The 12234-nt window shown below is 40.9% G+C and overlaps 1 protein-coding gene across 10 annotated transcripts in view; it reads left to right on the top strand.

Moving 5' to 3' along the window:
• Positions 1 to 12234, top strand: part of LOC144682802 (glutamate receptor 4) — a 272035-nt gene that overhangs the window by 18872 nt on the left and 240929 nt on the right. For all 10 annotated transcript variants that reach the window (XM_078545523.1, XM_078545530.1, XM_078545527.1 and 7 more), the window contains exon 3: positions 3671 to 3910. In XM_078545523.1, coding sequence (XP_078401649.1) covers positions 3671 to 3910 — 240 coding nt within the window. The remainder of the gene's footprint in view (positions 1 to 3670; positions 3911 to 12234) is intronic.

Here is a 12234-nt window from a genome sequence, read left to right as displayed (position 1 = left end):
GACAGGGCTTCATTGGAGGACCTGAGTGTCCACTCTGGAGCTCTTGCAGCTATTTTAGACTTTTAGGAACGTATCATCCTTATTGTAGTAACAGCGCTCCTCCCCATTAAGAGGTGCTGGTCTGCCTTAAAGTGGCAACAGACATCTAATTGCTTCACCACTCCATCCACTCCACCAAATAGACCAAATAGACAAATTGCCCGTTTTGGCTACGATTGGATTTTGAGGCCAGGATCACAATTTGTGTGTTATGGGTTAGCCTCAGAATGCTGATGTAATCCCATTTTGATGGCTTGTCTGTGTAATGTTGTTGCCATTTGATCAGGAGTGCTTTAGTTTAATAAAATAAAGATACTTGAAGTTTTTGAAATACATCAGTAATTATATTTTTATGCTTTTAATTAATTAGAAAAACAGCAGAAATAAATTGGAATTGTAAAGGAATAGAATACAGGTAGACTTCCTTTTAGATCAAGCTATGGGATGTTTTCAGTAACAAATGAATGGTTGCATATGTTATAGGCATTTGTTTGATGTGAAGTGTGCACACGATTTTGTCAAGAGGTCTCTAATTGGCTCATTTATAATCAACTAAATAAATGTCTAATTGAACCATGTCAGGATACAGAATGGGAAATTTTACACTTCTTTTGGATAAAATAGTGATGATAAATGTTATAATTAGGCCTCCAGACAAACTCCGGTAAATTAGATTATTTGCAGGCCTTGAAACAAGATCTGGCTTCTTGGGACCATCTGTAAGATCTACAACTGAGGCATGGCTTGAGTTGGCCTGAGGGCCTTTACTTGTCCTGCGTCAGAGATGCCGGTGTGAAGCCAGGAGCAATGCAGACAGCAATGTGAAATATACTGAATGACCTGCTCAGAATTTTTAATGGCTGTGGGTTTGAAGGCTCGTGTTTATCTTTACTTATAGCTGATCAGTGTCCATTTCAACCTCCCTCTTTGTTTTATATTAAAATGCACAGTGGTGACCAGAGAACTAAACTACACATTTGACATGTTGAGATCGAGTTCTGTGCAGTGATTGGATATTACAGACCAGTAATATTACAGCATGCTTGCTGAGAGTTTAGCAATTAGTTTTTTAATTATAATCTGCAAGCGTCTAGGTAAACACAAAGATAAAAACAAAAAGCTAAAAGCTACTGCGGATGCTGGAAATCCAAAACAAAAACAGAATTACCTGGAAAAACTCAGCAGGTCTGGCAGCATCGGCGGAGAAGAAATCAGTTAACGTTTCGAGCCTTCATGGCCCTTCGGCAGAACTGAAGCATAGTTAGAAGAAGGGAGAAATATAAATTGGTTTAAGGTGGGTGGGGGGGGGGGGGTGGTGGAGAGAGACATTGAGGGTGTGGTGATTGTGGAGATGAGCAGATAATCAAAAGATGTCATCTTTTGATTATCTGCTCATCTCCACAATCACCACACCCTCAATGTCTCTCTCCACCACCCCCCCCCCCCACCCACCTTAAACCAGTTTATATTTCTCCCTTCTTCTAACTATGCTTCAGTTCTGCCGAAGGGCCATGAAGGCTCGAAACGTTAACTGATTTCTTCTCCGCCGATGCTGCCAGACCTGCTGAGTTTTTCCAGGTAATTCTGTTTTTGTCTAGGTAAACACTCTGGCTGACATGATGAATGATCATGACAAATTTAAGGCCCATTTATATGAATCTGATGTAAAATCACTTTTGTGAAAACTACAATTACGTTAGGATTAAAAAGATTGCTTTTCTATGGATGGGGGTTGTATTAGTTAAATAAATCTAACATAACTAATGGAATGAAAATCTCCTGTATGATGATTATTAGGTTCCAAGTTGAATTGAGCGTGAACAGTTTCCAGTGGGTGTTCACAACTGCTTCTCATTGGTATTAAATTGACTGCCTCACTCAAAGAGGCCACATGGATGATTGGCATGAAAAAGAAAAACTGTCACACAAGGATCTATTTCTGAGGCTGGACTTAAGACTTGTTGTTGGAGGAAATAGGACTTTGTGAGTGACAGTGTATCGGCTGACCACTATCAACTCTCCCAAATTTTATTGCCATTGGACAGAGGTAAAAAGGCAGTCGATTTGCTATTACCTATTGCAATTCTATCTTACTGCACAAAGCCCAAATCACATTCAAAGGAGATAGCCCCTGCAATTGCCTGTGTTAAAGCTGACCTGGGTGTGCTCGATTCTCACAATGGCTAATAAAGGTGCCCAGCATTAATATCCCTTGCTACAATGAGTATAAAACAAACACAAATATTCTTTTCAATAGTGGGACTTTATGGCTTTAATTAATGTGAAGGTGCCTGCAAGGGGCTTTGCAGAATTACTGAATGTCTGAGCAATCAGTGAAAACAGTAAGACTACACCTATGCAAAAATACCTCCACTTTTTCGTCAGCTAAATAATTGCAAACCATCATATTAATCACTAACTAAACAATAATGCGAAAAGATTGTTTTTGAAAACATTGCAAATGCATAAGAACAAAATAGATTTACAAAATGCTCTCTACTGATAACACCTGCTATTTTCACCCATTTTCTTTCTTTACAAATGCTTTTTGCACCTCCTGAAATGCAACCTTGGCTATATTAAAATAGAGGATGACTCACCTGTTTAAAGCTGATGATATCCACATTAAGTTTCTTTCCTCATTTCGAGAAAATCTAATTGTGTTTCTGTTAATCCTGTGCTCCTTGTGTGCAGTCTGGAGTTTACACTAGAGGTTAGACTTCATAGTGTAATCAAAAGCAGAGTTGTAACTACCCAAAATCTGTCTGGAAAAGTCTGTGTAATATCTGTCAACAGCATACAGTCTAAATACCAACAAAGGTAGGATGCCAGTGAATTTTGATCTAAAGGCACTTGTAGGCATGTTAGATAGTTCATGCAATGTTCAGTGTGGTACTGGGCCACATAGGTAAGGAAGGCTCCAACTTAGATTCTTGGCGTTTGCTCAGTTAGCTAATTCCAAATGAGGTGGCAATACTCAAAGTCCCTGGTGTAGCGAGGGAAAATAAACATGAGTTCCCACTTCTGCATATTATCCAATGATCATTGATAAAAAGTCAACATGTAGACATTGGATGAGAATAATATTGGCCTCGATGCCCCATATGGTCAAATGATCCGTTGAGACCCCAACTCCATGCTTGGGTTTAATGCTGTTGGGCTGCTGTGACACCCATGGGACTGAGTCCCAGCAATGTCAACAGTTTCAGACAAGGAGAGAAGAAGAGCAACCTGTAGGAAACACAATTAAATGTTTGACATATTTTCTTAGTAAGTTTGAGAATAAAATATACAACCTTGAATGTTAGTCCTCAGTATAGTGACAAACCTTAAAATGATGGGTGGGTTTCATTGCAAAATATCCCTTATCCATAATTTAAGAAAAAAATGACTCAATGGAAGAACAGGCCATGTGTTATTAGCTTTATTAATATTATATTCATTAGGCATGTGTAGACCAATTGTAAGTAATATTGTACTCAGAACATGGAGATGCAAATGACTCCAGTTATCACTATTTCATCAGTAGACTAATTAAAGCGTGTGTAAATTTTCCACTAAACAGTACTTAGAAAATGCTGATGTGAATAAATATGATTACAATCATAATTTATTATTCTTCTCTTTACAGTCTGTTCTCAGTATTCCAGGGGAGTTTTTGCCATCTTTGGCATGTACGACAAGAGGTCTGTGCATACGCTGACATCGTTCTGCGGAGCGTTGCACATATCTTTGATCACACCGAGCTTCCCGACGGAAGGCGAGAGTCAGTTTGTGCTCCAGCTGCGGCCATCTTTGAGAGGGGCATTGCTCAGCCTGCTTGATCACTATGAGTGGACTAAATTTGTCTTCTTGTATGACACTGACAGAGGTGAGTTTGACTTTCAAAGTTCCTGAAAATTTATCTCTGCCCGGCTTTGAACTTGCCTGTCTTTGAAACATTCAGTTAGTGCTTCAATCAAAAAAGGATGTACAACATTTTGAGTATATGGGTGTTAACTTTAGCACTAGAAAATGTGATAGGAATCTTTTTCTCAGTATTATCAACATTTTTTATTGGATCTGGGTTCTGATCTGTACACTTATTACTATTAAAGTGTCATTTGAACAGAATACTTTGAATAATGATAAGGTTGCTGCCCAGTTTAGCAGACAGGGAGGATTGGCAGAGGGGGGTGGTGGTTGGGGGAGGGAGAGGTGATTAAGGTGACTTCAAGACTTGAATTTTGAAATTTGCTTTGTTGTTGATAAAAAATCATTGATAACTGAGGAACACTGATAATTAACATCTTTACATCATAAAACAGTGCCAAACATTTTGATGCCTGGTTACAGTTTTAGAAATTTTCAATTGATAGGTGACTGGGAGTAACTCTTCTTACCAGCTGAATAAATTGAAGCATCTTTTTTGTGCAGGAGGGGAATCAGGAAAGCCGAACCTTTGTCCATTTGTCTTCTTTAATTCTTCTTTTCAATTTATTTCATTATTCCCTGTATTTTTTTTTAAAAAGTAGCATGGACTGTTTACCTACAGTTTTATAGAGATTGTTTAAGATGTTCTGACTATGAGTTTCTTAGCCCCAAAATGACTGATGATATTTATTCAGGCCACTGTGCTTGTGAAGAACCTGGTTTTGGTTTTGTGTGATAGTTAGTAAAACAATTAATCCAAATCGAGACCCTGATGCAAATTGCAGGATGACAGTGCCACCTGCTGGCCTTAAATCTGCCTATTGAGATGAAAATAGACAACACAGTTTTCTTTGCAGGCTTCATGACAACACTCATAACTAGACCAAAGTTGCAATTCTTCTCGTCTTTCCCCCTCTTCTCAATAAATTAATACTAATTTTTCCATGCCATCAACAAAAACTGTTCAAGAGAAAATACTTTTTCCTTGGAGCTCCTAGATTAACCACAAACAAATGAAGACTTTTACTGAATATAGAAAATTGTTCTGAAATTGGCATGGATATTATTCAAGAGGGAAGAAAGACCATCCAATAACTGAAATTGGTAGCAATAATGTGCCTTTTCTTTCCTGGTGCTTGTAATATCCTGAGTGAAACTGTTTAGCAAATATGATGTTCCCATGTGTGTTAAGAGCCATTGGCGGTTTAATTCCTGCTCTATGTGCAATGTAGCATCAACTCCATTGGTTTTGACATCAGAATAATCATTGATCCATCCAACTGTTTGTGCTGGTGTCTAATGCACCAGATTAGACATTGGATCTTGAGTTACTGTGATTGATTTCATGATTCTCTGCAATGCCATGCAGTTTCAATGTGAATGGGAATGTATCATGCTGTAGTGCAAAAGGGCAATTTAACATCAGTTTGACCAAAAACTGCATAAAGTCCATCTTTGCATTGAACTAATCAAGTGCCTGTGTAAAACATGCAAATTACATGTTTAGCAAAAGATTATCCGTGTACGCCAGTTATTACCTTGAGTCCCCGGCACTTAAATGGCACCCTTCTTATGAAGGGTAGGCGAAATATACAAAATATTAAACCTGAACAGACAGTGATTTTTGAATTGTTTCTCTTTATTTCTGTGTATTTGACCCTAGTTTTTAGCAGTAGCATAACTTCATAGTGTGCCTTCACTTTTTCTTTGTGATAATAGAGCCAGTAAGTAGCTTGTATCTCAAAATTAATTACAAATTCCACTCAATGTTAGTGTCCTGTATTGCATTCTTACAAACTGCTGCTGTTTTAGATTTTATTTACCTTCAAACTCAATTACTCTAATGCTCTCCTGCACAGGACCAACTCCTACACTCAATAAAAGTCCATCCAAAACTGCTGCCCAGGTCCTAATTTGCACAAAGTCCTCTATAACCCCCTCCATGACTTCACTTCTCCTCATCTCTGTAACCTCCTCCAGCCTGACAACCCTCCAAGAAATCTGCATTCATCTATTTTTGACTTCAAGTGCATCTCCGACTTCCTTTTCCCACCATTGGTGGCCATGCCAATTAGAATTTAAGTGCTGGTGAGTGTAGAAAATAATTGTATTTGAGAAGATGGGAACTTAGACAAGCAGGCAGTGTGCTCATTCATTCACTGCTACAGAGGCTTTAATTTACTGACCGAGTCTTTGCCTGGATTATTTTGGTGTGGTGGAATCGAACTGTTAGATTTTGTTTGAACTAAAGTGCCAGCAAACAAAATAAAGCATGAGACAAGCTTTTATAGAAATCACCTGATTTAATAGTCAACATGAGCTTCACTCGCTGGATCACAGTCAATAATAGGCTAAAAGACACCAAGGTGACATAACTACCCTTCAAATGCAGTGTATGTGGCCTGACTCTGAATTTATGACATATTGTCCCTTGTGAATAGTAGCCAGCTTTAAAAGTTTGACATAGAAAGCTATTAACTGGCGTTGTTTATGAACACTAAAGCATGGGGTCAATTTTCAGATGAATAATTAGATTTGGCAGGCGGTGGCTGTATAAGTCCAAGGCCCATTGAATTGGTCCATTTTCATGGCCATACCTCATTTCCATTCTGTTGGTGAAATGCTTGTGTATTTAGAGCAGTTTTGCTGTTAGGAGAGGGCCGAAGAGTTGGATGTTCCACTGCAGAGCCCAGCAAGTACAAGCAGGTTAAAGGTAAGAGAGGAGAGAATCCGGGGAAAGGGCTCGAAGCGGAGCGGGGTTTGTGCAGGGTGGGGTAATCAGGCATCCTAAGCCCACAAAAATCAACTTTAAAATCTTAAACTTTCCTTTTCCGGAGCAGCCTACACTGGTCCTTTTAATTGCCACTAATTGGGCTACTCAATGCCAAATGCCAATTGGCAAAGCATACTTGGTACATGAAAATTATCAGGATCCTTTCTGACCTCATAACTCCCCTGATTTGCTAAGGTTACAGAGGCTCTTCCTCTGTTTCTGGCATGCGTCTGAGCCACCCATTTTAAGGCTCTAATCAAAATAGTGGCAGTCAGAATGGCCATGGGAACAGGATGGCAAGTGTTGCACTGCGATTTTCATCATTCTACCACCTGTTCCTGCCTGGTGGCATCTTCCATAACTTATTCTAACTTAAAGCAGAATTAAAATTCACTTCTATCTTTTCACAGATCCCATCTCTTTGTGAGTGCGGTTGCTTTTGACAGTAACATTTGTTGGTCATTGAGGGAATTCAGCTTTCAAATTTTAAGCTTACAATGCTCTTTAAATGTTAATTCAAGGCACGCCAGCCTTTCAAACTCAGTCACTGGAATAGAACATCCCTAAAATCACTCTGCTAGACTCCCAGACATGATTTCCCTTAGTGTATATAGTCCAGTAGCTTTAGTCATGCTTAGTACAAATAACCATTACAATTTGCTTTTATGGCCATAAAACTTGACCCTGGATAGATGTAGCGATGGGTATTGTCTTTACCGCCTGAGTAGTAATGTGGCAGAGTGAATTGGTGCCCAATATAGAACCTGCCAATCTTGATTCCGTTTCCATTTGTGGACTTCCATTTATATAACACCTTTCATGCTCTCAGAACATCCTACAGCACTTGACAGCCCGTGAGCAACTCTTGAAGTACAGTCGCTGTTTTAGTATAGGCAGCCAATTTGTGCACAGCAAGTTCCCACAAACAGCAACAATATTAATGGCCAGATGATGTGTTCTTAGCAGTTTTGGGTGAGCAATAAATATTGATCCCAGGACCGGGGAGAACTCCTCTGTTCTTCTTTCAATAGTGCTGCCGGATCATTTATATCCACCTTTCATGTTCAGGCGGGTTTCTGGGTTTTTTTTACTGATTTATGTGGGGTGGGGAGGAGAATGAATGCTGGTCTCATCAAAATATTTCCCCTGCAACCTCTCAATTGCCTTTCCCCCCAACAAACACCAACGTTTGGACAGGCTCTGAGCAGGAGCTGCTTTACTTCACACCTTGGCCCTAGGAAACGGGTTTGTGTTTTTATATCAAGGTAACCTGGAAGCCAGCATCTAAACTATTTGATTTGTGCTCCTCACAAGAACTGCAATGTGTTGTTCAAGTATACTGTGAATCATTCTGAGCTGTGAAAATAATCAGATTTACTGAGTTAGGAATAATCCAAGGTGAGAGTGAATTAAAACTGTAACAGGGACATTGTTTTAATTGAATTCTGGAACAGCTCCTAAAATAATCCAACTGTGGAAAAGAACTTCCTCCAATTTCACAGTTACTGAGATATGTTATGGGGAAGAAGATATTTGCTATACCGTGCTCTCTGACTTCAAATGGCTACACATCTGCCCTCATGGGAGTAGTAAAAGCTTAAATGGATTGGTACACATCTATCACTGGGATAGATAGCATGTGTTTAGTGATATTCAAATGGAAGGTCTTACTAGCTCCCTGATCTGTGCTGGCCAAGCTGATTTCAGTAACATCAGTCATGGGAAACTATTGGCTCAATATGCCAGGGCTGGATGGAGGCGAGGGGGATATTAAACAGAAGCAGCAACCCTGTCTGATATACCTTAGGATATTGAGTCATTGCTGCTGCAATAATATGCTTATTCAAGACTAGGATGTGGATAGGACCAGTTTCAGCTATGCTAACCCGCATGATAAAACAGCTTGTCAAAACTCACTCTTGTGGCAGAACTTGATGCCCTCCCCCAAGGTGAGTTTAGAGGTGGGGGTGGTGGGGGGTGGATTTAATCAGGCTGGAAGATGTTGGGTGGGGACCCTGCTGCCTCCCCACCTCTGTCCCGATTAAGTTCGGGTTAGAAAGGTTCATGGATGGGTCTTCCCGCCCTAATGCCAATTGATGCCCTTAAGTGAACAAATAATGCCCACAAAAGGGCCTCCTCCCTTCAGCACTGGTATTCAATCAGTGGTGGGCAAGTCAGTCGCCATGCAGGGAGCCCAAAAACCTTGTTGGGTTTGCTTTCAGGCTCCCGGAGGGTTGGTCAGTGTATGGGTGGGGTCCCTTGTTGTCAGGCATTCAGTGCCTGATTGAGGGACCCAGCCTTGGTGGTGGGGAGGGAGCTTGGGGGGGTGGGTGGGGTTGGTCCTGCTGAGAGCTATACAGCTGCCCCTTCTTTTGACTCTCTGCCACCTCAGCCAGCAACTCCCTCCATGCAAACCCCATCCCGCTCTCACCTGTGACCTGACTCCAGTGCTGATACTGGGCCTCTGGTGGGTGCTTTGCTGACAGCCGCCACTGTTCCTGGTTGTGCTGCCTGCAATTGAGAGCTGCTGGCCTCTGGTTGGCCAACAACTTTCGGGGCCGTTGGCGGGGGTGAGTTGGGAGAAGGAGTGTGATTTTCAGATTGGCACTTACCACAGCGTGCTTTCTCCAAAGGAGGCAATGCAGGGCTCTCACCAGTTCTCCAGCCAATGGCCTGGATTAAATTCCACCCTTGGACTGGCAAATGAGGAATGATTACTTTGGTGAGATATTGGAGGGCTGGCAGTACCAATGGAACCTTACGGATGAATGTCCTTATTTTTGGCACCAGTGGGGTAAGATTCAATGTCAGTGACAGAAAACAGGTGGCAGTGAATCCATCGCCGTTATAAACATTGTCTTTTAAATTAGATGGGAAATTGGTTGATCCATTTATCTGTTTGGGTGGATTCCATTGCATCATTGAAACAAATGCCAGGAATTCCTCAGATGCCCTGATCAATGTTCCTCCTTGAACCAACACTAATGTTTGTGGGACACTGCTGGTGAAGAATAGCTGATGACTTTGTCAACACAACAAGGAAGTAAAGAGGGTTTTCAGGGAAGTAGTGAGGATTTTAAACTGAATAGTGGGGGCAAGGGATCAAATTTGGGAAGATGTGGTAAACAAAGGAGTAGAGACAAGGCAAGAGAGAAAATTCTTAATATGGGAAATGATAAACAGACCATGACAGGAAAGGACAAAGAGTACAAGTCTGAGAGTAAATCTGCAGATAAGGATAGACACTATGAAAATAATAAAAGGTTAAAGCTAAAGGTTCTGATTCTGAACGCACGTAGCATTCAAAACAAACAGATGAACTGATAGTGCAAATAGGAATAAATAAGTACGATCTGATAGCCATTACAGAGACATGGCTACAGGATGACATAGATTGGGACCTGAATATTGAAGGGTACGTGACATTTAGGAAGGACAGGAAGTTAGGAAAAGGTGGAGGGGTGGCTCTGTTAATTAATGATGGTATTAGCACATTAAAGAGGGATGACCTAAGTTCAGGAAAACAGGATGTAGAAGCGGTTTAGCTTGAGATGAGAAATGATAAAGGCAAGAAGTCACTTGTGGGTGTGGTGTACAGGCCCCCTAATTGTAACTACACAGAAGGACCGACAGTTAAAGAAGAGATAATGGGAGCTTGTCTGAAAGGTACAGCAATAATCATGGGGGATTTTAATCTAAATATGGACTGGAAAAATCAGACAGGCGATGGGCAAAGATAGCTTGGATGAGGAGTTCATAGAATATTTTCAGGATAGTTTCTTAGAACAGCACATTCTAGAGCCAACCAGAAAGTAGGCTATACTAGACCTGGTATTGAGCAACAAGATAGGATTAATTGATAACCTCATAGTGAGGACATACCTAGGTAGCAGCGATCATAACATGATTGAATTTTACATTCATTTTAAGGGAGAAATGAGTGCGTCCAAGAGTAGCATTTTAAACTTAAATAAGGGCAATTATGAGGGCATGAAAGCAAAGCTAGCTAAAGTAAGCAGGCAAATGAGGTTAAGGGATAGATCAATAGAGGTTCAGTGGCAGACATTTAAAGGGATATTTCAGAATACACGGAATAGATACATTCCAATGAGAAAGAAAAATTCCAAGGGTAAGGGCCACCATCCGTGATTAACTAAAAAAGTCAAAGACAATATCAAACTTAAAGAAAAAGCATATAATTATGCAAAGATGGGTGGCAGGTCAGAAGATTGTAAAGAATATAAAGAACAGCAAAGGATGACAAAAAGATTAATAAGGAGGGAAAGTTAGAATATAAGATAGTAGTAATGTAAAGATGGACTGTCACATGAGTTGGGACAAGCCCATAACTTTTATTTTAAAATATTGTGAGATTTTTAGATCCTCATGAAACCTCATCCCGCCCGTGGATAAGGTTTCATGCTTTTTCAGAAGCCCACCAGGGCTTCCGGCCTGCCCAACAACCTTAAGGTTGGACGGGCAGGTCCATTAATGACTTCAGCTACTTTGTTAATGACCTTAATAGGCTGTTGACAGGTCGATGGGCGCGCAGCCAACTCAGATGCGCGCCCGCCGAACTGAAAGTCTGAATGACGCTCCGTGACGTCGGGACACACGCCCAGCATCACCCTGCATCATTTTACATGTCAGCGAGCAGGCCCCGCCCCCGCCCCCGCTCGCCGACCAGAAGATACAGCTCATGGTGTAGCGAGCAACATATCGACATGGATTGGCTAGCTAGCAGGAAGCAGAGAGTTGGCATAAATGGGTCTTTATCTGGTTGGCAGGATGTGACAAGTGGTGTGCCACAGGGATCAGTGTTGGGTCCTCAGCCTTTTACAATTTATATAAATGACTTGGATGAAGGGACCAAAGGAATGGTTGCTAAATTTGCTGATGACACAAAGATAGGTAGGAAAGCAAACTGAAGAGGACAAAGGAGGCTACAAAGTGACATAGATAGATTAAGTGAGTGGGCAAAGATCTGGCAAATGAAATCTAATGTGGGAAAATGTGAAATTGTGCATCTTGGCAGGAAAAATAAAAGAGAAGCTTATTATCTAAGTGGTGAGAGATTGCAGAGCTCTGAGATTCAGAGGGATCTGGGTGTCCTCGTGCATGAATCACAAAAGGCTAGTATGCCGAAAAAGCAGGTAATTAAGAAAGCTAATAGAATGTTATCATTTATTGTGAGGGGAATTTATTACAGAAGTAGGGAGGTTATGCTTCAGTTGTACAGGGCATTGGCGAGACCACATCTAGAGTATTGTGTATAGTACTGGTCTCCTCATTTAAGGAAAGATGTAAATGTGCTAAAAGCGGTCCAGAGAAGGCTTACTAGATTAATACCAGAAATAGGTGGGTTGTCTTATGAGGAAAGGTTGGACAGGTTAGGCTTGTATCCATTGGAGTTTAGAAGAGTAAGAGGTGACTTGATTGAAATCTTTAAAATCCTGAGAGGTCTTGACAAGGTGGATGTGGAGAGGATGTTTCCTCTTGTAGGAGAATCT

The sequence above is a fragment of the Cetorhinus maximus genome, chromosome 7 (assembly GCF_964194155.1).
Source record: "Cetorhinus maximus chromosome 7, sCetMax3.hap1.1, whole genome shotgun sequence".
NCBI classification, from domain to species: domain Eukaryota; kingdom Metazoa; phylum Chordata; class Chondrichthyes; order Lamniformes; family Cetorhinidae; genus Cetorhinus; species Cetorhinus maximus.
This window is presented reverse-complemented; position numbering and strand designations above follow the sequence as displayed.